The sequence below is a fragment of the Lactuca sativa genome, chromosome 4 (genome assembly GCF_002870075.4).
Source record: "Lactuca sativa cultivar Salinas chromosome 4, Lsat_Salinas_v11, whole genome shotgun sequence".
Classification (NCBI taxonomy): domain Eukaryota; kingdom Viridiplantae; phylum Streptophyta; class Magnoliopsida; order Asterales; family Asteraceae; genus Lactuca; species Lactuca sativa.
The window spans coordinates 114,292,325-114,314,429 of NC_056626.2; the positions used below are offsets into that span (position 1 = coordinate 114,292,325).

Below are 22,105 nucleotides of genomic sequence, written 5' to 3' on the forward strand. Positions count from 1 at the left end.
TGTATTCCAAACTATAATCTAGAATGCATTTTTTCAATGCAAAATGTACGGACGCCAGATTTTATATTTTGTATCCCGCTAACTATCACCATCTCCGAAATGACATTTAATACTCTAGACTACTTTTTTTTGGATATGGTGAATATATATATATATATATATATATATATATATATATATATATATATATATATATATATATATATATATATATATATATATATATATATATATATATATATATATATATATATATATATATATAAAGACCCCAAGACTAGCAAAAAACTAGTCGGGTCAAGAGCGAGGTACAACTACAAATTACAACAAATAAAAGGGGAGCAACACCAATTAGTCCATTTATATTTATTACTTTTTCCCCTATATTTCTGCCAAGAGTACACCATTGAAATTATTAATGAGTTTTATACAAACAATCCTATGTGTGCATGTAACCCTAGATTGGATCTATGTTTTCTCTATTAGACATACACACATTAAACACAAAAGGAAAAACTCTAATATGCATCTAATAATTCGAAATCTACATATGAAAGATTAGATCACATACCTTTGTTGCTATATAGTAATAACAACCATTTCTTGAAGATCCTTTGCTCTTGAGAACAAGCACCACAAGTGTAGTACCTCTAATGACTCACAAACACATTAGGGAAAAATGATGAATATGAGAGAGAGAGAGAGAGGAGAGAGGAGTAACTTGCTCAGAAATTCGGGTATTCTAGGGTTTCAAGAGGGTGCACGAATTCAAGAGGCCAAGGGGTCTATTTATACTTGAAGCTAGCTAGGGTTTTGAGGTAGAAACCCTAATTCCTTAGCTTAAGGCCTAAGCAAGTCCATGGTCCCCTTCCTTAGGACATGGACAAAAATCTCTAGAACCTTCTAGGGATTTTCGGCCCTCCCTAATAAGGGTGATCCAATGGCCCAAAACCTCAACTATCAAATATTTAAGAAACAGCCCCTGCACTTTCAGTCCGTTCCTTTAATCCAAAAATTAATTCCAAATTAATTTCTGATTAAATACTTATCAACAATATGATTTCTAATTAATATACTATTCTTATAATATATTAATAAATTATATTTATGCATCAATTTATTATTCTAAATAATAAAGCATCCTCTCTCTCCAATAGTCATCTTGTCTAGTTGCCAGTGTGAAGGCAACCCAAAAGGACTATGCTACTATCAATTCAAGTACATACCAATTATATTTATGGGCTTATACACCTAATTCAACAGTCTCCCACTTGGATAAGTCTAATAACTATAACTGCAAGTATGACTTCAGAATCTGATTAGCAATCGTAGCTCTAAAAAGCTGTTATCGAACTCTGACCTAGTTAGTCGTGTGTCCTTAGATAAGGGATCATATAATCCTTCGTTCTACAAGATATCATGTTGACAATGACAGTGAATAGAATCATTCTCATTGTCCGACAGTTTTTTTTCCCGATTTTTGATTTGTTTGATAACGAACTTAATTGAACACATCAATTCAGTCCTGATCGAGCCCGACACATAAGTCAACATAAAATCATCGAGGGTCCCAAGATATTGCTTTTCCCTTTAGGGCAAAAGGAACAAATAAACTTTCACTTTTATGCTTGTACTATTTACTCATCAAATCATATACAACAATACGTTTTTTAACATCAAGTTGCTGATGCGTTTACGCATTATCAATACACAACCAACTCGTAAACAACAACTCATATATCTCGGTTTAAAGATTATATGATATTATTGTCTTACTATTACTCGTGATAAATTCTATGAAGTAATTCAAATGAGCGTGGATTTAATCCAATACTCAAATCCTATTTTAGGAGTACTCATGAACGTTGCAACAAACCTTTGCTATGTCTAAGCACTTAGAAAATCTACAAGCCAATTCATGATAGTCTTGCCTCATTACTTACATCCAAAGTATAACCGATCGTGGATAATTTTGAATAATCCAATTATTCAGGAAGTAAAACATGCAAAAGTGAAACACAAAATAAACAATTGACAAAAGATAGTAAACAATTACTTATAAATAATTCTCCATTAATTAATCATCAAATGTCAATTACATTTATTTATTGTTACAAGTTTCTGAAATATCTATCTAATCACTAAAACTAATATCATCCTTCAGACCAATGCTCCTCGCATGTTGAACATGCTTAATCCTACTCAGACCCTTTGTGAGGTGATCTACAGGTTCTCTTTTGACGATACACTCTTGACGACGAGGAATCCTTCTTTTACCTGATGTCTCCATGGGCAACCGTTCCTTCATTATCGCAGAAAATCTCCATGGGCACCTTTATGGCTGGTACAACTCCAAGGTCTCCAATGAAGTTCTTCAACCATATAACATCCTTCGACGCTTCGCTCGCAGCTATGTACTCTGATTCGCATGTTGAATCAGCTACGGTATCCTGTTTGGAACTTTTTCAAGTAACTGCTCCTCTATTGAGGGTAAACACCCAACCTGACTGAGAAAGGAAGTTGTCACGGTCGATCTGAAAACTGACATCACTATACCCTGTCACTCTCAAGTCATTACTGCCACCAAGTACAAGGACCTAGTCGTTAGTCCTTTGTAGATACTTAAGAATGTTCTTAACTGCTATCCAGTGAGCTTTACCTGGGTTCCCTTGATATCGACTTACCATGCTCAACGCAAAAGCCACATCAGGGGAGTACATGTCATAGCGTACATGATCGAGCCAACGGCGGAAGCATATGACACTTGACTCATTTCCATTATCTCTACATCGGTACTTAGACTCTGAGTCTTACTCAGTTTGGTATTGCTTTGGATAGGCAAGTCCCCTTTTTTGGAATTCTCCATGCTAAAACGTTTTAGCACTTTATCCAAGTAAGTACTTTGATTAAGTCCAATTAGTCTTTTACTCCTATTTCTCAAGATCCTTATCCCCATAATATAAGTATCTTCTCCTAGATTCTTCATAGCGAAACACTTTCCAAGCCATGACTTAACCTCCTGCAAGGTTGGAACGTCATTTCCTATGAGTAGTATGTCATCAACGTACAATACTAGAAAGATGACTATACTCCCACTATCTTTGACATATACACAAGAATCATCCTCACTCCTAGAGAAACCAAACTCTTTGACTTTCTCATTGAAGAAAAGATTCCATCTACGAGGTGCTTGCTTCAATCCATATATGGATTTCTCAAGCTTGCATCCTCTATTGGGGTATTTAGCATCCACAAAACCTTCTGGTCGACACATGTAAACATCTCCAGCCAGCTTCCCATTAAGGAAAGCGATTTTAACATCCATCTGCCATATTTCATAATCATGAAACGCAGCGATGGCTAACATAACCCTAATAGACTTGATCTTGGCCACTGGTGAGAAGGTCTCATCATAGTCAACCCTTGGGGTTTGAGTAAATCCCTTTGCATGTCGGTTTTCTTCTTGAAGAACCATTTGCACCCAACTGTCTTTCGACCTGGTACATTGTCAACAAAGTTCCAAACTTGATTGTCATACATGGACTGGATCTCGTTGTCCATTGCCTCTTTCCATTTGGCAGACTCAGGGCCCGCCATGGCTTCCTTGTAGCTAGAAGGCTCATCCAAATTTACCAGTGTCCTATCACTGATGAACATACCACCATCTGTAGTAATATGAAAACAATAAAACTCCGGTGCCCTTCAACTCGAGTGGACCGTCTAAGAGGTAATGACTCGTGAATGGGTTCAACAGGAATCTCTTCCTCAGGTTGAGCGCTAGTGTTAGAGGTTCCTTCACCGTTTGATTCTTAAATCTATTTGATGATATATGGTCCATTAGCATGGCCTAGATTGCTCTAGCGCGACGTCCTAGCCTGGCGCACTCCTGCCAGCCTTGCCTGGGGCATGCCCGCCAGCCCCGCCTGGCGCCTCCGTGCGGTCTTGCCCAGCTCCTTGCTAGCTGGACCTGAATTGGGCTGGCCCAAGAACTGACCCAATTCCCCTTGACCTAATTGCCCCTATAAATAGAATTGTGCCTCCTCCATGAGGGAGGACCTTTCTCTTGGACTCTTCCCCAAGTGGCTCAGCCACCACACTTTACTCCGGCCGGGTGGCTTAGCCGCCACTCGCCACTGTCAGCCACCATACACCACCACCATCACCAAGATGGTTCTCTCCAACTATGGAGGACTATCTCAGATCTACTAGATGATCTAACTTGATCGTCGGAGTCCGCTCCCAGGGCACAGTCCCTGGGGTGGCTCTAACGTATCTCTCTGTTGTGACGTCACAGATCTGTCTCCGACGTAGAATCACTCTTTTAGAGAAGGTGGTCGGAGCCGATCTCGCATCATTTGGCGCCATCCGTGGGACTCGAACCCACGATGGATATGCAAGGTCCTCCAATTGTCCCCTTGGCATATGGGTTCCCACTCGCGGAAAAATCCTATTCTTGCTACGAAGACCACGTTATCACTAGGTCCGTAGAATAAATATCCAAAGGATTTTTGTGGGTAGCTGATAAAAATACACCATTCACTTCGAGGCTCAAGATTGTCGTGAGTCTCTCCTCTTATGAAAGCTTCACAAACCCAAACCTTGATATGTGCCAACGAGGGAACCTTCCCTGTCCAAATCTTGTGAGGTGTTTTGGCAACCTTCTTTGTTGGTACTAGATTAAGGATATGGGCGACAGTCTCTAAGGCATACCCCCAGAATGAAATTAATAGCAAAGCTCGACTCATCATGGAATGAACCATGTCGAACAAGGTTCGATTATGCCTCTCAGCCACACCACTAAGTTGTGGTGTCCTAGGATGCGTTAATTGTGAAACAATTACACATTCATTAAGATAGTCATGGAACTCGATACTAAGATACTCACCACCCCTATCGGATCTGAACATCTTTATCTTCCCGTCCAATTGGTTCTCTACTTCTTGCTTAAACTCTTTGAATTTTTCAAAGGTTTCTGACTTATGCTTGATTAAGTAGATATATCCATATTTGTTATAATCATCAGTAAAAGTCACATAGAAGCGATTTGCATCCCTTGTGGTGGATCTGAAGGGCCCACACACATCAGTGTGTATGAGATCCAACAATCCCTCGCCTCTTTTCATAAGTACCAGTGAAAGGTGATTTAGTCATCTTCCCAAGTAAACAATACTCCACGTGTCATCTGACCTAAGGTTAAATGACTCCAACACTCCATCCTTTTGGAATTGGGCAATGCGTGTCTTGTTGACATGTCCAAGACGACAATTCTACAAGCATGCCTTGTCTAAATCATTAGACAAATCAATATGCAACACATTATTTCCTAAGTTATCTACAACCATCATAGTTTCATATACACCATTACAAGGCAATGCTTCAAAATAAAAAGTACCATTATAATAAGCATTTATAGAACCACTTTCATTATTAAATGAATATTTAAATCCTTGTCTGTACAAACAATTAAAAGAAATAATATTCCTCTTCATTTCTGACAAGTAGCAACAATCATTCAAATCTAAACCTAACGCACTACCAAGCACTAAAGAGTAAACTCCAATATTGGTAACAAGAGACGACTTCCTATTGCCCATTATCAAGTTCATCTTCCCATGCTCCACATCCCTACTTCTTCTTAGCCCCTAAAAATCAGAACAAATATGAAAACCACATCCTATATCAAGGACCCAAGAACTAGCATGTGATGCGTTTTTAGATAGAATGGTATAAATACATGCAAAGTTGGTCTTTATCTTCCCATCCTTGATGTCCTGCTAGTACTTCAGGCAACTTCGTTTCTAATGCCCCTTTTCATGACAGTAGAAGCATGTTGCTTCTTTTGGATCTGAGGAGGGAGGGGTAGAACTGGTTTTTAACTTTGGATCCACTAGAAAGAAGATCCATCATGAGACTTTCCTTTCTAGTTCTTTGAGGGAGCTTTCCTCTTTTTCCCCTTTCCATGTCCAATAGCCAGGTCTAGGGTAGCAGCAGGAGTGGATGCGAAAACTTCCTTTTATTCCACTTTCATCAGTTCTTAACAAACCTTGAAGTTTGCTCAAGGTGACTTCCTCCTTTCTCAGATGATAAGTCATCTTGAATTGATCATAGCAAGGAGGCAAAGAGTGCAGGAATATGTTTATAGCCAACTCTTCATCAAATTTGACATTCAACTTGAGCAAACGATCCACATACCTCTGTATCCTTTGTAGGTGGGTCGTGATGGACTCTCCATCCTTCATTTTGGTTGTTATAAATGAGGTGACAATTTCGTACCTCTCTTGACATGCTATTTGATGGTACTTTTCCATTAAGTTCTGGCACATCTCGTAAGGCCAAAAATCCTCATAGAACCGCAGTAGCGCGGGAGTCATAATGGCCACCATAATGCACGACACTTAGGTCTCTTCCTTGCATTTTGCCCTATACTCAACCATTTCTTCGTGAGTAGCAATGGCTTCATCTATCTCGATGAGTTCCTTGTCTAGAATATGCTCCTTATCCTCGAATCGTAGGTCCATTCCAATGTTTCTGATCCAATCATTGAAATTGGATCCATCAAAAGTGACCCTCCCACAAATGTTCAAGAGAGAAAGTGGGTTCGAGGAGTTGTTGTAGTTGGAGGTTGAGCCAGAAGTGCTGTTTGGGCCAGACATCTGAAAAAAGAAGAAAGACAAGTTTTTGATTAGATAGGAAATCCTTAATATAACACCCAAATGAAATATTAAGGCTAAAGCCCAACACAATAATTCACAATTAAGAAAAGGGATGTCGTAATCCAATTGGAAATTATTTGAAGGAAGGTAAATGACGATTTATCAATTCCACCACGAAAAACAAAATTTAAATAAATTAGGTTTTATTAAATGAAATTCCTAGATCTTTTGAGATCCATTGAACTATTCAATGGCATGTTTAATCTCGATTATGTCCTTCAAGTTTGTGACTGGGATACCGAGGGTCACAAACATTGTGTGAATAACCATGCAAATTAGCTTGGTACTTTCGATGTCATTTACCACCTAATCAATGTGTCGGTTAACCATACATGCTCCATTGATCTATGAAAATTTACGAGATACCCAATGTCACCCTTTGTTAGACCAAGTTAGTGTGTTGGTTAAGCACACACGCTCCACTAATGACTTGGCAAAGTGCAATATGCAATTTCATGGATTAGCATCAAATTCACATTTTCATAAAGTAACTAAGAGTGGAAATTTATAAAAACATTTAGTTACTTCATATAGATCATTATACTTATTAATGAGAGAATTAATGTCCTATCCTACCCGTTCGGCTAATGACCTCCACCAATCAAGGAAGCGGTGGGTGATAGTGGACACCCATTCAACCGCCATTTTATAGGCAGTTTCCTTATACTCCGCTTATAGATCGGCTTTGTGAATAAGGCCTACTAACGGTAATACTAACTTTTCTTTTATATATATATATATATATATATATATATATATATATATATATATATATATATATATATAGTATAAGGGTATATTTTAAACATTTCAAAATACTAGGGTTTTATCTAATTTAAAATTTTGAAAATGAATACCTTTTAATTTAAAGTCTTAAATATTATAAACCTTGATTTAATAAATATCCAAAATTAAACAACTAATTTAAATTATTAAATCTCATAGTATTATCCATTAAATTAAATAAATAATTTAACCTAATCATTTTATCCCCTAGATTTCAAAATTTTGGGAAGGGATATATCAAATCATTAATATCCATTTAAACAATTAAAAGATAATAGCTACCCAAAACCCTAGATTTTTGAAATCTAATCTTGGTAGAATATTCGAAATTTCTAGGGTTAGCAAACTCTAAAAATCGAAATCATGAGGGTCAAAGGAAAAGGTTCAAAAATCCTAATCCAATTTCGAACCTAGGGTTTTGAAACCCTAATTTCAAAAAATTCAAGCCCTAGGGTTTAAAAGCCATAAACCCTAATTTGTCAAATTCAATCTATTGTATCAAATCTAAATGAAAACAAAACCAAAGGTTCTTATACCACTAATGATTTTTATACAAACAATTCTATGTGTGCATGCAACCCTAGATTGGATCTATGTTTTCTCTATTAGACATACAAGCATTAAACACAAAAGGAAAAACCTATATGCATCTAATATTCGAAATCTACATATGAAAGTTTAGATCATATACCTTTGTTGCTATATAGTAATAACAACCAATTCTTGAAGATCCTTTGCTCTTGAGAACAAGTACCACAAGGGTAGTACCTCTAATGGCGCACAAACACACTTGGGCAAGAGGATGAATATGAGAGAGTTGAGAGAGGAGTAACTTGCTCAGAAATTTGGCTTTTCTTGGGTTTCAAGAGGGTGCATGAATTCAAGAGGCCAAAGGGTCTATTTATACTTGAGGCTAGCTGGGGTTTTGAGGTAGAAACTCTAATTTCTTAGCTTAGGTCCTAAGCAAGTCCATGGACTCCTTCCTTAGGGCTTGGATGAAAATCTCTAGAACCTTCTAGGGATTTTCTGCCCTCCCTAATAAGGGTGATCCAATGGCCCAAAACTTCAACTATCAACTATTTACAAAACAGCCCAGTACTTTAGTCTATTCCTTTAATCCCAAAAATAATTCCAAATTAATTTCTGATTAGATACTTACCAACAATATGATTTCTAATTAATATATTATTCCTATAATATATTAATAAATCATATTTATGCACCAATTTATTATTCTAAATAATAAAATCAGCCTCTTTCTCCAATGGTCATCCTGTCTAGTTGTTAGTGTGAAGGCAACCCAAAGGGGACATGCTACTATCAAATCAAATACATACCAATTATAGTTATGAACTTAGACACCTAATCCAACAATTATATCATCCACTACTGCGATGGGGGATTGAATTAGATTGTTGTATAATCTATTATTCTTTGTCGTGCAAATTCTCCAAATGAGACCATATAGCATGGTGTATATCATCTTCCGCTTCTTAGGACAATTTCCCCTTCTTGCTCCTAAGTTTAAGAGATCGGCTACTCCTGAGAATTACTTATGAGGAATTTCACACCATTTAAAAATTCAATCTAGAACCGATAAGGTGAAAGAACATCTGATGAGAACATGGTCAACAAATTCTTCTTCTATATCAGTGAACTCGCACTGCATTGAAGTGATTGGAACTCCTCTTTTTACAAGGGTATTAGCTATTGAAATTCTATCGAGCTTCGCGCTCCATACGAAACATGACACTCTTAGCGGGGTAGTTTTTAGCCATGTAATGGTATCCCTACCTTTAGTAGTGATCTTGGAGTCCACGACTTTTTAACAGCCTCCATAGTGAAATTCCCATCAGGATTGAGTATTTGAGTAAGCATAGAAAATTGTCCGCCCCCTACGTAAAATTGTTATTACATAAAAGTGAGTTTAATTCTGATAACTCCAATTGAGCTTGAGCAGAGCTGGATGCAGATGTCCACACCCATTTAAATCTGTCTCCTACTCTCCTTTCAACAATATAACAAGATTTTAAGGATTCAAGTAAGTAGAGCCTTGGAAAACAAGATTGTAGATAAACCTATCCATATATCTTTCCAATGGAGTGTGTTGTTTCCTAAAATAACCTGAAATTGAAAAATGTCTTTAGGGGCAATGCCTAAGCTATAAAGATCAGCGAAGGAGTTGGTGATGCTTTGCCAAACGCCTTGTAACTTTTGTTTTTTTGTTTTTTTGTTTTGTTGTGTTTTGTTTTTTTTTTTTTTGTTTTTTTTTTTTTTTTTTTTTGCAGCTACTGTCCACGATTTTATTTTAAATTTGGGAACCCTCGAATAACTTTACTCCATAAATTATTGTTCTCGGTTTACCATTTGAGTAGCAATGAGATATTTTGAGCTTTTAGAGATCCGACATTCAAGCCCCCTTCACTTGGTGGTTATTATTATGTAAATTGTATTAAAAAATAATTATTTTTACTAATACTCATTTATATCGGTTAATTTTAGTTAATTTCCCTTGGCTTAAAAGACAAGCAATACAGTAATACTCCAACATAACAAAGTAACAAACAATTAATAACGTTAGTTTTTTCTATTAATCCCCAGCCAAGCATTTTGGAATTCGCTTCAAGGGTTAACATTGTTGCAAACCAACTCCTCAATTTCACCATTGTTTCATAGCAATATTGTTCTTGTCCCTTCCCCAAATTTACCCGCATTGAAAAGAACTACCGAAATTAGTGCTGTTTTGCAACCTCCGTTTTCCCCTTTTCAATCTCTTATCTGAAGAATAAAAAGGTAATTTCAGAAAAAAAAAAAAAAGAAAAAAAGAGATAAAATCTTGAAGTTTTACAAGTCTGGGTGTAAAGAGGTTAGATTTCCAACACATTAAATGGGTTTCTTCAAATTCTTTTGCCTGTTTTTAAAGTTCATTGGTTTCATAATTCTATGTTTTAATGTGTTAACATTTGCTGGGGTTTCTTTGAAATTCGATATGTTCTGATGAATAGATTGTCTGTTCATATGTTTGTTTGATTCAACCCTAAAACTTTAATTTTGATTGAGAATTTATATATCTTGCGTTGATATAATAGGTTTTGATTCATTCATTGGCGAGTGTTACGAAAGTTCTCTGTTAAGCTGTTACATAGGCATTAGGTTTCATTGTTTGCCACTAACGACTTAATTAAATTATTACAATTAAGGATATGAGGAAGATATAAACAAGTTAATACGCATTTATATTCTACAACGATGTAATTCGTAGGTGTCATTGGGGGTAGGCATGCACAAACCAGTTCATTTTTCAAACCGAACCGGTTCTTTAAACCGGTTCGGTTCACCTCCTAGCCAAGCAAAACCAGTTCAGCCTCAAACCGGTTCATTCAAAAAATTAGTCGAATCTATCTAAACCGGTTACACCGGTTCAATCGGTTCTAAACCGGTTCGGTTCGGTTCCAAACCGGTTCACACGATATAAACCGGTTCTAAACCGGTTTCAACGAATAAAATCTCGAACGGGTGTAAACCGGTGATTCGGTTCTCAAACCGGTTCGGTTCACTGTGGACCGGTTCAACGTAAACCGGTTTACCGGTTCTTTGACCAGTTCGGATCTTGAACCGGTTTTTTTGTGCATGCCTAATTGGGGGTGGGTCTTGATGTAGTTGAATCTATCCATTTATGTGATCCAAATGATAAACAAAAAAAAAAACTTGATTCATTGAATCAATGAGTAACCCAATGGGTTGGCCCATACAGGTCTATCGGATCATGATCCGTTTATTAAGATTTAGTTGGTCATGAGGCTATTTCATGATCCATTAGCATAAGGACATCAGTTTAGCCGAATCGATCCAAGTCAGACCTAGTGACAAACTTTTTTTTTTCTCCTATTAAGTGTTTTCACTGTTTAAAAAATATTTTAGAAAATGTATAGAAGGAAAAAAAGTAAAAAAAAGGAAAATTTGTAAATAGTTAGGATTTGATGGAGAAAGACTCATTTATGATTTTCTCTGTTAAGTTGTTCTTTCTACGCGAAGTCAAAAATAAAAATTCATATACAACTTAAGTCCGGTTTCATTAAATCCATTAAACCAAAAGGAAATGAGTCAAACAACACCTTTTTTTTTATGTTTTCACTTCATTAAAGTAGTCAAATAATTTCTTAGAAGTCCTTTAATAAATCAAGGAGATGCTAGAATTGGTTAAGGAATCTCTTCATATATTAGTAGTTGTTGCAAAATAGAATAAGTGTCATTTTGGTTCATAATAATTTACTACTTTGTCGATTTTGAAAGATACATATGATTAAGCGGAATACGTTCATTAAATTTTTAATCATGAATTTTTTAGGTTTTTTATTATATTTTTATTTGGGCAAATTGCGAGGAATAGCGACGTATTTAACTTTTGCTACCAATTTGGGCAAATGTTTACTATAATATCGACATACTTATATTGTTTTTCCTTCCAAAAAACTTACTTATATTGTTTTAACCATAGTGGCAATGCAAATATCTTTCTTTACCAATAACAACAATGCACTTTATTTTTTACACATTTTTACCTTTAATAGCAACATATTTACAATTCACTACCAATATGAGCAATATACTCTTTGTTACATATTATTGGTAAAAAAATGTAGATATGTTGCTATTAGGTATCAAGAAATGTAAGTACGTTTCTATTATCAGTAAAAAGATAAGTATGTCGTTATTATGGGTAAAAATATAAGTAGATTGTTGATAGGGGTAAAGTATATTGCCTGTGTTGGTAAAAAATGTATAGGACGTTGCTACTTCTGCAATTGCTAGATCGATAAAATGGGGAAAGTATTTTGTTCCTTTTAGTATTTTTGTTGTAACACCCTATTCTAGAAAAATAACAACTTTAAATGATTTTTTATATCAATACACAAGTCATCAAAAAGTAAGTAGCCAACCATCATAAGAAACGATCCAATCAATTTAATCTACTTTATATATCTAATTAACTAATCATGCATAACAAACAACATATTTGACTGACTCATTCCATTCATTCGAGTCAACCAAACATGATAATGGAATGTAACGATCCATTTCATTACCTTACTCATTTTATTACGCTGTTCATTCCATTTATTTGTGATTTCATTTCATCATAACAAACAAACCCTAAATAAACAAAACCTTTTCAAATGATGTTTATCAATTGCTATTAAAACAACACTGTATTATTTTTGTGTGTACCTAGTTTTCACGATAACTCAAACTCACCTGAAACATGGCCAATAGGGTGTATTTTGGGCTTGCTCATGGACTCATGGTTCTCTTCCTAAAAATAACAACCATAATGCTCATTATTGAAATGAAGCATCAAACTGCTTACCAAAATATAACCATGATCACATGTCTTTTGACCCATAGAATATCAATAAACGGCCTATTACGATTTTTCTGACATTTAATATATCTTAATAATACTTGTAAAATAATTCCCTTTGTACCCAGTTTAGTTCATTAATTTGTTTTTTTTTTTTTTTTTTTTGACTATCCATTAGGCACATATCAAGCTGATAGTAGCCAGAATCGTTTTTTTCAGCCTGGATGTGGGGTGATAAAAATGGAGCGACTCTACTTTGTGTAGATCAAGATCATCATATATCTGGAAACGTTGTAGTGTTTTAGTTGGACTTTCCTTTAACTACGGCTAAAGCTAGTAGAAAAACATGTGAGTCAATTCGGGTCGGGTTTGACCAAGATGGTTAGATTCTTGTGCATCTATTCTGCCATTCTCTATCACAAGTCAAAGGTGCGTGAACAAAATTGATTAAAAGTAACCATATTTTGATTGTTTTGTAAGAATTGTTGAGATACATGTAAAATTAGCTAAGATCATGTTTTTTTTCACACCCATATATAAGTATCGTCCTTTCAAATAACGTTTAAAATATATTCAAGAAAAGAGAACACCCAATGTCCCTATTAACTCTATATCTTATTGCATACAGAAAATCGTTTACATATCTAACGGAGCAATTCATAAATCTTTGGAACAAGTTAAAACCCTAAACATGGAAACCGAAAAAATAACCGAAACAACAAGACACATAAGAAAAAGCGTGTCCCTCGGGAGTGACCTCATAGACTACGATGGAAGAACATCTGCAGATGAATACCCCATGGATTCCGAGTACACGAGTTCCCACAATACCGAATCCATAATTGAATTCACAGATAAAGATGATAAAGATCCCGAAAACCAAAAATCCAATTCACTTCAAGTAAGTTCTAATCTCGTTAATCAAGAATCGGTATCTTCCGGATACCAACAATCCCATGAAGAAATCTTGGAAAACGAGTTGAGATTTTACCGAGATTCTCCTTCGTCGTTGGTCAAATCGAGCTCGTTACCATTTCTTGACAGTTCGTTGTCTAAACTGGTCGATCAATCTCAATCTACGGATGACTTAAAAGCCTTAGAAAGAGTCGAAGCTGAAAAAAACACTACGGATGATAGTTCGGATTCATGTAACCATGTGGGGTCCGCTAAAGATTGGATAGTCCCGGGGGTTGATGAATCGGGAAAAGAGAAAAAAATTCAAGAAGATTATACGGGTCGCAGTTGGGATCGATTGGCGAATAAGGATTTTAAAGTTAAACGGATTGAGAAATGGGTTATGGATCTTCATTATACTCCGGTCAATGAAGTCAACAAGCCTGTGAATCTTGATGACCATGGGAAAAACGCTCGAACCGCTATTTTGGATTGTTCAGCCACTTCGAGAACAGGGACGAAAGGGGTTCGGGGAATGGATGCTGCAAAAAGTTATATTTCTTCATTGAGTGGTTCATCATCAACTGCTCATTTGGCTAACCATGGTTTGGTTACAATACCGTTTTTGAGCGCGTATTCGAGCATGAAGGAGCTTAATTTATCGGGAAACACCATAGGTTTGAACTTCTTGTTTTTGGTTATTTTTTTAATGGCTAAATGAAAGAAATAGGAATGTAGTTTTATTTGTTTGTTTATTATCGTACTTTCATTTCTTTCGATTTTGCGTTGTTTATGGATGACGTTGCGATAATTTGGTAGATTTTTTAAAATGCAATGGTGTAAGAGGAAGAAATGAAAGTATGATGGTATAATAATCAAATAAATGAAAGTACGACACTTTTTCTTACAATATTTTTTTGATTGATGATGTTATTAATTTTAACAGTTAGGATCACGGCAGGCATTCTTCCAAAGGGACTCCATATTCTTAACTTATCAAAAAACAATATTTCTGTTATTGAAGGGCTACGGGAACTTACTCGAATCCGTGCACTTGATCTGAGTTACAACCGTATACTTCGAATAGGACATGGTACGTGTTCTTTGTGTAAATTTGTAGATTTTAGTTATTTAAAATTTTCTAAGTAAAATGTTGTAATAGAAAAAAGTTAAAGTAGGATGCTATAATAAAAAAATAATATTGAATAGCAACAAATCTTTATTTCATTAGTAGTTTGGTCAATGGACAAATGAAACCATCAATTTTTTAAAACCGTTAAAAACCCATCTAGTCATGTCAACATTTTACATGTTTTTCTGTTAAAGTTACTCAAAATAATCAATTTGGAAAAGTGTAGTGCTTCTAGCAAAGACTTTCAAAGTCTAGAGACCAAATTTACATGGAGTATAAGTAGTTGCTATTTATTATAATTCGCTCGTCACTAGAGTTACTATGTTTTTCCATATTACATGTTTAATGCAAAAAATACTAATAGCAACGTACTTACTTTGATTTGTTTATTATAGCATCCTACTTAGTTCTTTCAATCACGGCATTGCATCCAAAATACAAAGTGATATTTTTTATTGCAATAATTGGGTAGATTTTTCAAATTATATTGTCCTAATAAGAAAAAAAAATTGAAAGTATAATGCTATAATTGGTAGATTTTTCAAAGTACAATGCGTGAGTAGGAAAATAATAATAAGCACGAAATGGTAAGCAAAAGAAATGAAAGTAGGATGCTAAAATACACAACTAAATAAAATGGCATTAGTATTTCTTGCATTTAGCCTTTCTTTTACAGACAACTCAATAATATAAATAATGAAAGTAGGATGCTATAATACACAAATAAATAAAAATTCCATTGCTATTTCTTGCATTTAGCCATTTATTTTCACAAATAACATAACAATATTGAGTTCTCAATCATTTGAAAGGTCTAGCAGCTTGTTCATCATTAAAAGAACTATACTTAGCCGGAAACAAAATAAGCGAGGTTGAGGGTCTCCACCGTCTTTTAAAACTAAAAGTCTTGGATCTTCGTTTCAACAAGTTGTCCACCACAAAGAGCCTAGGCCAGCTTGCAGCTAATTATAACTCATTACAAGCCATCGGGCTTGAGGGTAACCCGGCCCAAAAAAATGTAGGTGATGAACACCTCAAAAAGTATCTAACCGGGCTCCTCCCACATTTAGCTTATTACAATCGACAGTCAATTAAACCGGGCTCATTAAAAGATCCGGTCAACCGGGCTAGCCAACTTGGCCCGTTTGACCGTGGGATGCGGAAGTCAACTCATTGCCGGAAAAGTCAAAACGCAAGTTCTCATTGTCGACATGTTCGTTTGCCACCGAGTGGGATGAAGACGGGGAATGTACGGCATAATTTTCATGATTTGAGTAATAAACGTTTGATCGTTGGGTCAAAGAATGTCATTCGAAGAACACGAAGCGAAGGAGTTTTACTTAGAGCAGTTTAGGCTGATACAGGATATGACATGACAAGACAACACACATGACATGTATTGGATTGAGAATGAGATCGATATCCATGCGATGGATATTGAGATTGTTGGGATTTAGGAGATATGGAAGAAACACATGTAAATATTTTACTTTGTATATAGTGCAAATAACAATTGTTATAATTCTATTGCTATATTTTTGTCCATAACCGGAAATGCCAGTTATGAAACCCATTGTTATAATAATTATACTAGATTATGATCTGCGTTAAACGCGGGGAACATAAATTTCATACATATTACATTAATAGGTGACATTGTCTTAGGTGAAATTTTAATAAAAAATGTTAGTTAGATAGATTTTTAGACTTTTTGAACCAAACTTATTAAATAAAAATATTTAATATTTATATTAAAGCAATTTGATTTTTAATACAGTAATTTTTAACATAAATGATCCACGTGACCTTTGTTTTATTACAACACGATGCAACTTCCTGATTAAAACATGTTGTGTAGTAGCTTTATGAATTGACTTTGTCTGGTGTACCAACCTCCATGGAGGCTCACGTGACTCTTTTGATATTGGCCCTTTGAAACCAAAAGCAATAATAAGTTGTTATATGTACCAGCAACATTAAATTCTGCAAATAAATTCGATAAACACTACAGTTTAAGTGCATTGTCATAACCATAAACATCAAATTCAGATATTTTAATTTGGTAAATTTATAAAGTATTTTTTCCTTATAAGAATTAAAATATGATTTTTCAGGCTACACCCAATCACATATACATATCTTCTGATCAAAGAAATTATTACAAGAAAAAAAACATGTTATGAACAAAAATATAATATTAGTTTCATAATTGGCCAAAGGTTAACACTAATAAATAATAATGAATTTTCACAAATCTTATATTTTGGTCACTACATCCAACTAACAAATGAAATCCAGTTTAGAGGATTGATTCAAGAAGTGCATCCATGACTTCTTGTAGCCAAATTTAGGGAAATGCTAAGACCTACCAAGATATGAAGGAACAGTCTATGAGGCTACAGTTGGTTTCTGGAGGGCAATAGAAATTCAAAATCGTTAGCACATATCTTTCCTACCTGCTTCAATTATTAAATTTAGATCAAACTTGTAAAAATCAAATTACAAAAAAAAAAAACTCAAATATATAACCTAGCAATGAAACAACATATTTTTCACTGAAATAAATATAACAAATCCACAATTTATACTTTATATAATATTCTTAAATTATATCTTACCTTTTCATCTTTAATGGTTACTAACACCCCTTTCTGCCTTATTGTTGTGACACACATGTATATCAAAAATAAGAGAAATAACTTTAGAGAACGAATGTTGATAGAGTGATCCTTCATTGAAAACGCAACAAAATTATTCATAGAGTCGCTAGAATTCTTCTATAGACCTCTAGAAGATCTCTATAGTGACAACCGGTGTGACTTCTATAAGAACGCACAATTTAAAGTAACACTTTTGATTAATATAAGTGAAAAATCATTTGGAATACTTACCAATTATGATTGTTTCTACATGAATGTGAACATTAGCATTCTTGTAGAGAAATAGAACTTCAAATGAATCCTACATAGCCAAATCCATAAACATGACAACACAAAAAGAAGCCTAAATTGATATATAACCAATTAGGTTTTGTTGAACAATTTTTTCAGTTTATCAAAATTTTATTTTATTACAAACCTATATGAGTAATCAATAGTCTTAAGCAAGTGAAAGAAGTAATTGTTAATTTAAACCTAGTAAAAAAAATACAATATTGTGAAATTGCTTATAATTTGCATGTTTGCTTATTGTCCTGGAGGTACCCAACCACTTGGACATGTATTATTATTTGATTAATTAGTGCATTAACTACAATATAGAATATGGAATTTAACAATTGTTCAAATTCATTTACACTTGATTTATTAATAGAAAATTGAAAAATTTATAGTCATAAAAGTATGCTTAATTCAACATTTTTTTTTATCAAAATTAGTAGAAAATCGAGTTTCTTGAAGAAACAAATCAAATACACAAAAACGATATAAATAAAAAAAACAAAGAATTGAGCAAAGAACATTTGAAGCTCATGTCAGAAAGGTATGACCAATATGATCTTTTTGGCACTTTTCAATGAAGTCATGGTTAATGTTTTCTCATCTTCAAGATGATAAGTACAAGTGAGTAGAGAAAACAAATTTATAAGCATAAAAATATGCTTAATTGAACAAATTTGTTATCAAAGTTAATGAAAAATATTTTTTTTCGAAATACTCAATTATTAAGTATATAGGATATTACCACTAAGGTATTTAGAGTTTTGCATCATCCTCAAGCTTCAATACAAACATCAATTAATGTTCATCACTTTCAAGTAAAATTATCTGCAAATTAAACTTAAATATAGTAAATATAATCAATAACATTATAAAAAATGGTAAGTTTAAGAATAAATACATACAATTATTAAGTTAGATAGTTGAAAATCGAGCAATTGTAATTTAACATGTATCAAACTGATTATTACTTTCAAAACTTTAGGTATTTACTATATTAATAAGATTTAAATTCAAGATGACTGTTTTTTCCTTGATGAATTTTGGTACCATCGATCTACACTGAGAAAGAAATAGAATAATTATGAAGATATATCATGTTGATTTGCAAAAATATAGGATGGTCATTGCATACATTACGACTTTAAATTTGGAGAAGATTTGAATTTTGAATTTTGAATTTTGAATTTTATTTTAGGGATAGAGGAAATTGGTGAAGGTTTGAGCGGAAACATTAATGGACAACGTGTTTGACCAAACATTGGTCAATATGACATAAGCAATTTGATTTAAGGGTGGAAATGTATAAGTGAAACACAATCAAAAGTCTTTATTGCTTTAGATGATGGAATAAAGTTTCTCTTTTAGACATAGATATCAATATTCTATTTTGTAAATGTAAACGTCTTAGTCTTCGTGTCTCTCTAGCATCATTGTAATGAGTTTTATTATTTAAATCTACAAAATTGTATGATATCATTAATATCTAAAAATAATAATATTTCAATGGTAAATATTACTAATAAATTTATAAATAATTTCACAAGAAATATAAATAATTGTTTTATAACGGTTAAAAGATTTAAAAAAAGTTTACAATTTCCTAAAAAGTGGTAGTTTTCTAATATTTATATTGAGTTTGTAATGAATAAAATTGTAACAATGTTGAAATATTCACATTCAAACGGAATAATAGGGTAAAATATGATTAAATTTCTAAATTCATCTGAGTTTAAACCTAAAAGGAAAATAGATGAATAATTCAACATTTCATAAAACCCAAAATGTATTCAAATGATCAAAATTCTAACCCAAAACGAATAGTATGAAATAAAGTCATCAAAAATCAAACACCAAAACCAAATAGTATGTAAACAAAATATGAAATAAATAATATTCAAACCACTCAACTACTCAAACAAAATCATGAAAATCATATATTATTTATCTTGCTCTGGAATTAACAGTTTTGGTTTGCCTTCTCTAGAAGTACAATTTGTCATTGATGTTGATGGTCGTTTGTTTGAGGACATGTTTGTTAGATTATCAACATCGTAAACATCTTACAGTTTGCGTTTTAATTCTTCATGTCCATACATTTTTTTAAAGGATGTCCACTTAGTTAGTGGACTTGTTGCAGTGTTTTTATCAAGATTCGAAGCGAGTGTGGCGTTATCACCAGTAAACGAAACAACATCCTAAATGTAGAAAATAAATTCATATGTCAATCTAAAAGTTAATAACATTTTAAAGTTTTTAAAATATTAGATTTAGTTATATTATATTTAAAACCTTCTAGTTTAATGTGTCTTGAGATCTGACTTCTGCCAATAAAACATTAAACGAATCGGATTATGACGCCTATATTTTTAGTACATAGAAATATGTTAGTTGGTCAACTGAAATACAAAAAACAAAATTTAATAAGTGTAATATTTGTAGTATTCTTCGTAAAAGAATGTTTCTTGTTCGATGTTAAATTTTTTTCCAATTCAACAATTATTGTATGTGACATCCCCATTTTCACGGCCAGAAAAGACCGATTTGTTTATGCTTTGTTTTATAAAATCAGAGTAATCTTTTAAAGAAAACGTTTGCGGAATTTGTTCCCAAAACAAGATATGATAATAACTTATCAAAACATTTCTCAAAGAGAATGTATTTTCATTTAATAATAAAACCTCGGGATGTCATGTTCCGATACAGACATATAAGCATAAACAGAACTTACATTCAATTACACTAATGATTTATATCTCTTTTAAATCTCTCTGTGAAATATGTCTTCGTATTGATACCTGTGATACAAAGAAAACTGAGTGGGTCAGGCTTGGGAGCCTGGTGAGCATATAGGGTTTTCCTCCCACAATATTATATCATATATTTATAAATATAGAACATTCAAACTTGTACAATTTCACCATATAAAGGCAACTCTTATCCCACCCATCGATCCTCACAACGACACGATCTAAACTCCCGTATCTAAAATTTACCTCTTTACCTGATCCCTATTCACGGATCTAAAACTATCCTCTTTACCCGATCCATACTCACGGATCTAAAGCTAACCTTTTAACCTGATCCATACTCACGGATCTAAAACTAACCTTCATACTCATGGATCTAAAACTACCTGATCCATACTCACGGATCTAAAACTAACCTCCTGATCTGATCCATACTCCCGGATCAATAATTGTACCCATTCCATACTCCCAGAATAGCGACAATTAACTATACTTTAATCCTGATTTGATCCATACTCCCGGATCTATAACTGTGCCCAATCCATACTCCCGGACTAGGGACAATTAACTTAATCTTAATCCATATCTGATCCATACTCCCGGATCTATAACTGTGCCCAATCCATACTCCCAGACTAGGGACAATTAACTTAGTCTTAATCCATACTCCCGGACTAATAGCAAGTTTATCTCTTTACCTGATCCATACTCACGGATCTAAAACTACCCTCTTGGTCTAGTCCATACTAACGGATCTAAAACTAACCTCTTGATCTGATCCATACTCATCGATCTCATCTACCCATGTCCTACCCAACATATTTGTAGATATAAATTACATATACAGTTTAACTCATTAAAACCTATATAGTTCATCCATTCCACCAATATCTCAAATAAACAAACAATATATAAACACATAGCACGTATTTCATAACAAATATTTAATATTTATGTGTTTAGAAGAAAGTAACTACACACCCACTTGATTAGAAGATGATCAGACAGCACTACGGCTTGTAGAAGTAGTATTCTTCGGCAGATTTGGAAGATCTTCACAAAAACTGGACTCCTCGCGGGCAGAGCTTCGGCTTGGGAATTGAACTTCTCGGGATCTTCGGGGCCTCGGGACTTGCTTCGGGGCTCGGGAATGATACCGGGGCTTCGAGGTATAAGTTGCACGCAAAACGAGGTAAAAACGTGAGAGGAAGGAAGAATAGAGCAATAGAACTCGGTTGCCCTCGACTTCCTTTTATAGGGGTCTGGAAGCCCGAACTACGCTGGGCGTAATGGGGATAAGAACGCTGACTCCCCCCCCCCTTCGGGATAATATCGAATTTATATTTAAATTAAATATCGGAAATATTTAATAAACTTCAAAAATTCATATCTTCCTCATACGAACTCCGTTTTCGACGTTCTTTATATCCCCGCGTAGGTGAGACTACGCTCTACAACTTTCGTTTAGACTCCGTCGGCTAATTTTGAATTTATTTTTATTATTTATTTTTAGTAGGCCGTGACAAGAAAAC

The 22,105-nt window shown here is 34.2% G+C and overlaps 1 protein-coding gene across 1 annotated transcript; it reads left to right on the forward strand.

The window, feature by feature from the left end:
- The first annotated feature begins 13,036 nt into the window (after nucleotides 1–13,036).
- Nucleotides 13,037–16,461, forward strand: LOC111902165 (uncharacterized). Its single transcript, XM_023898026.2, has 4 exons — nucleotides 13,037–13,290; nucleotides 13,490–14,432; nucleotides 14,702–14,848; nucleotides 15,700–16,461. Exons 1-4 carry the CDS (start codon nucleotides 13,240–13,242, stop codon nucleotides 16,239–16,241), a joined length of 1,683 nt encoding a protein of 560 aa, XP_023753794.1. The 5' UTR covers nucleotides 13,037–13,239; the 3' UTR covers nucleotides 16,242–16,461.
- The last annotated feature ends 5,644 nt before the right edge of the window (nucleotides 16,462–22,105 follow it).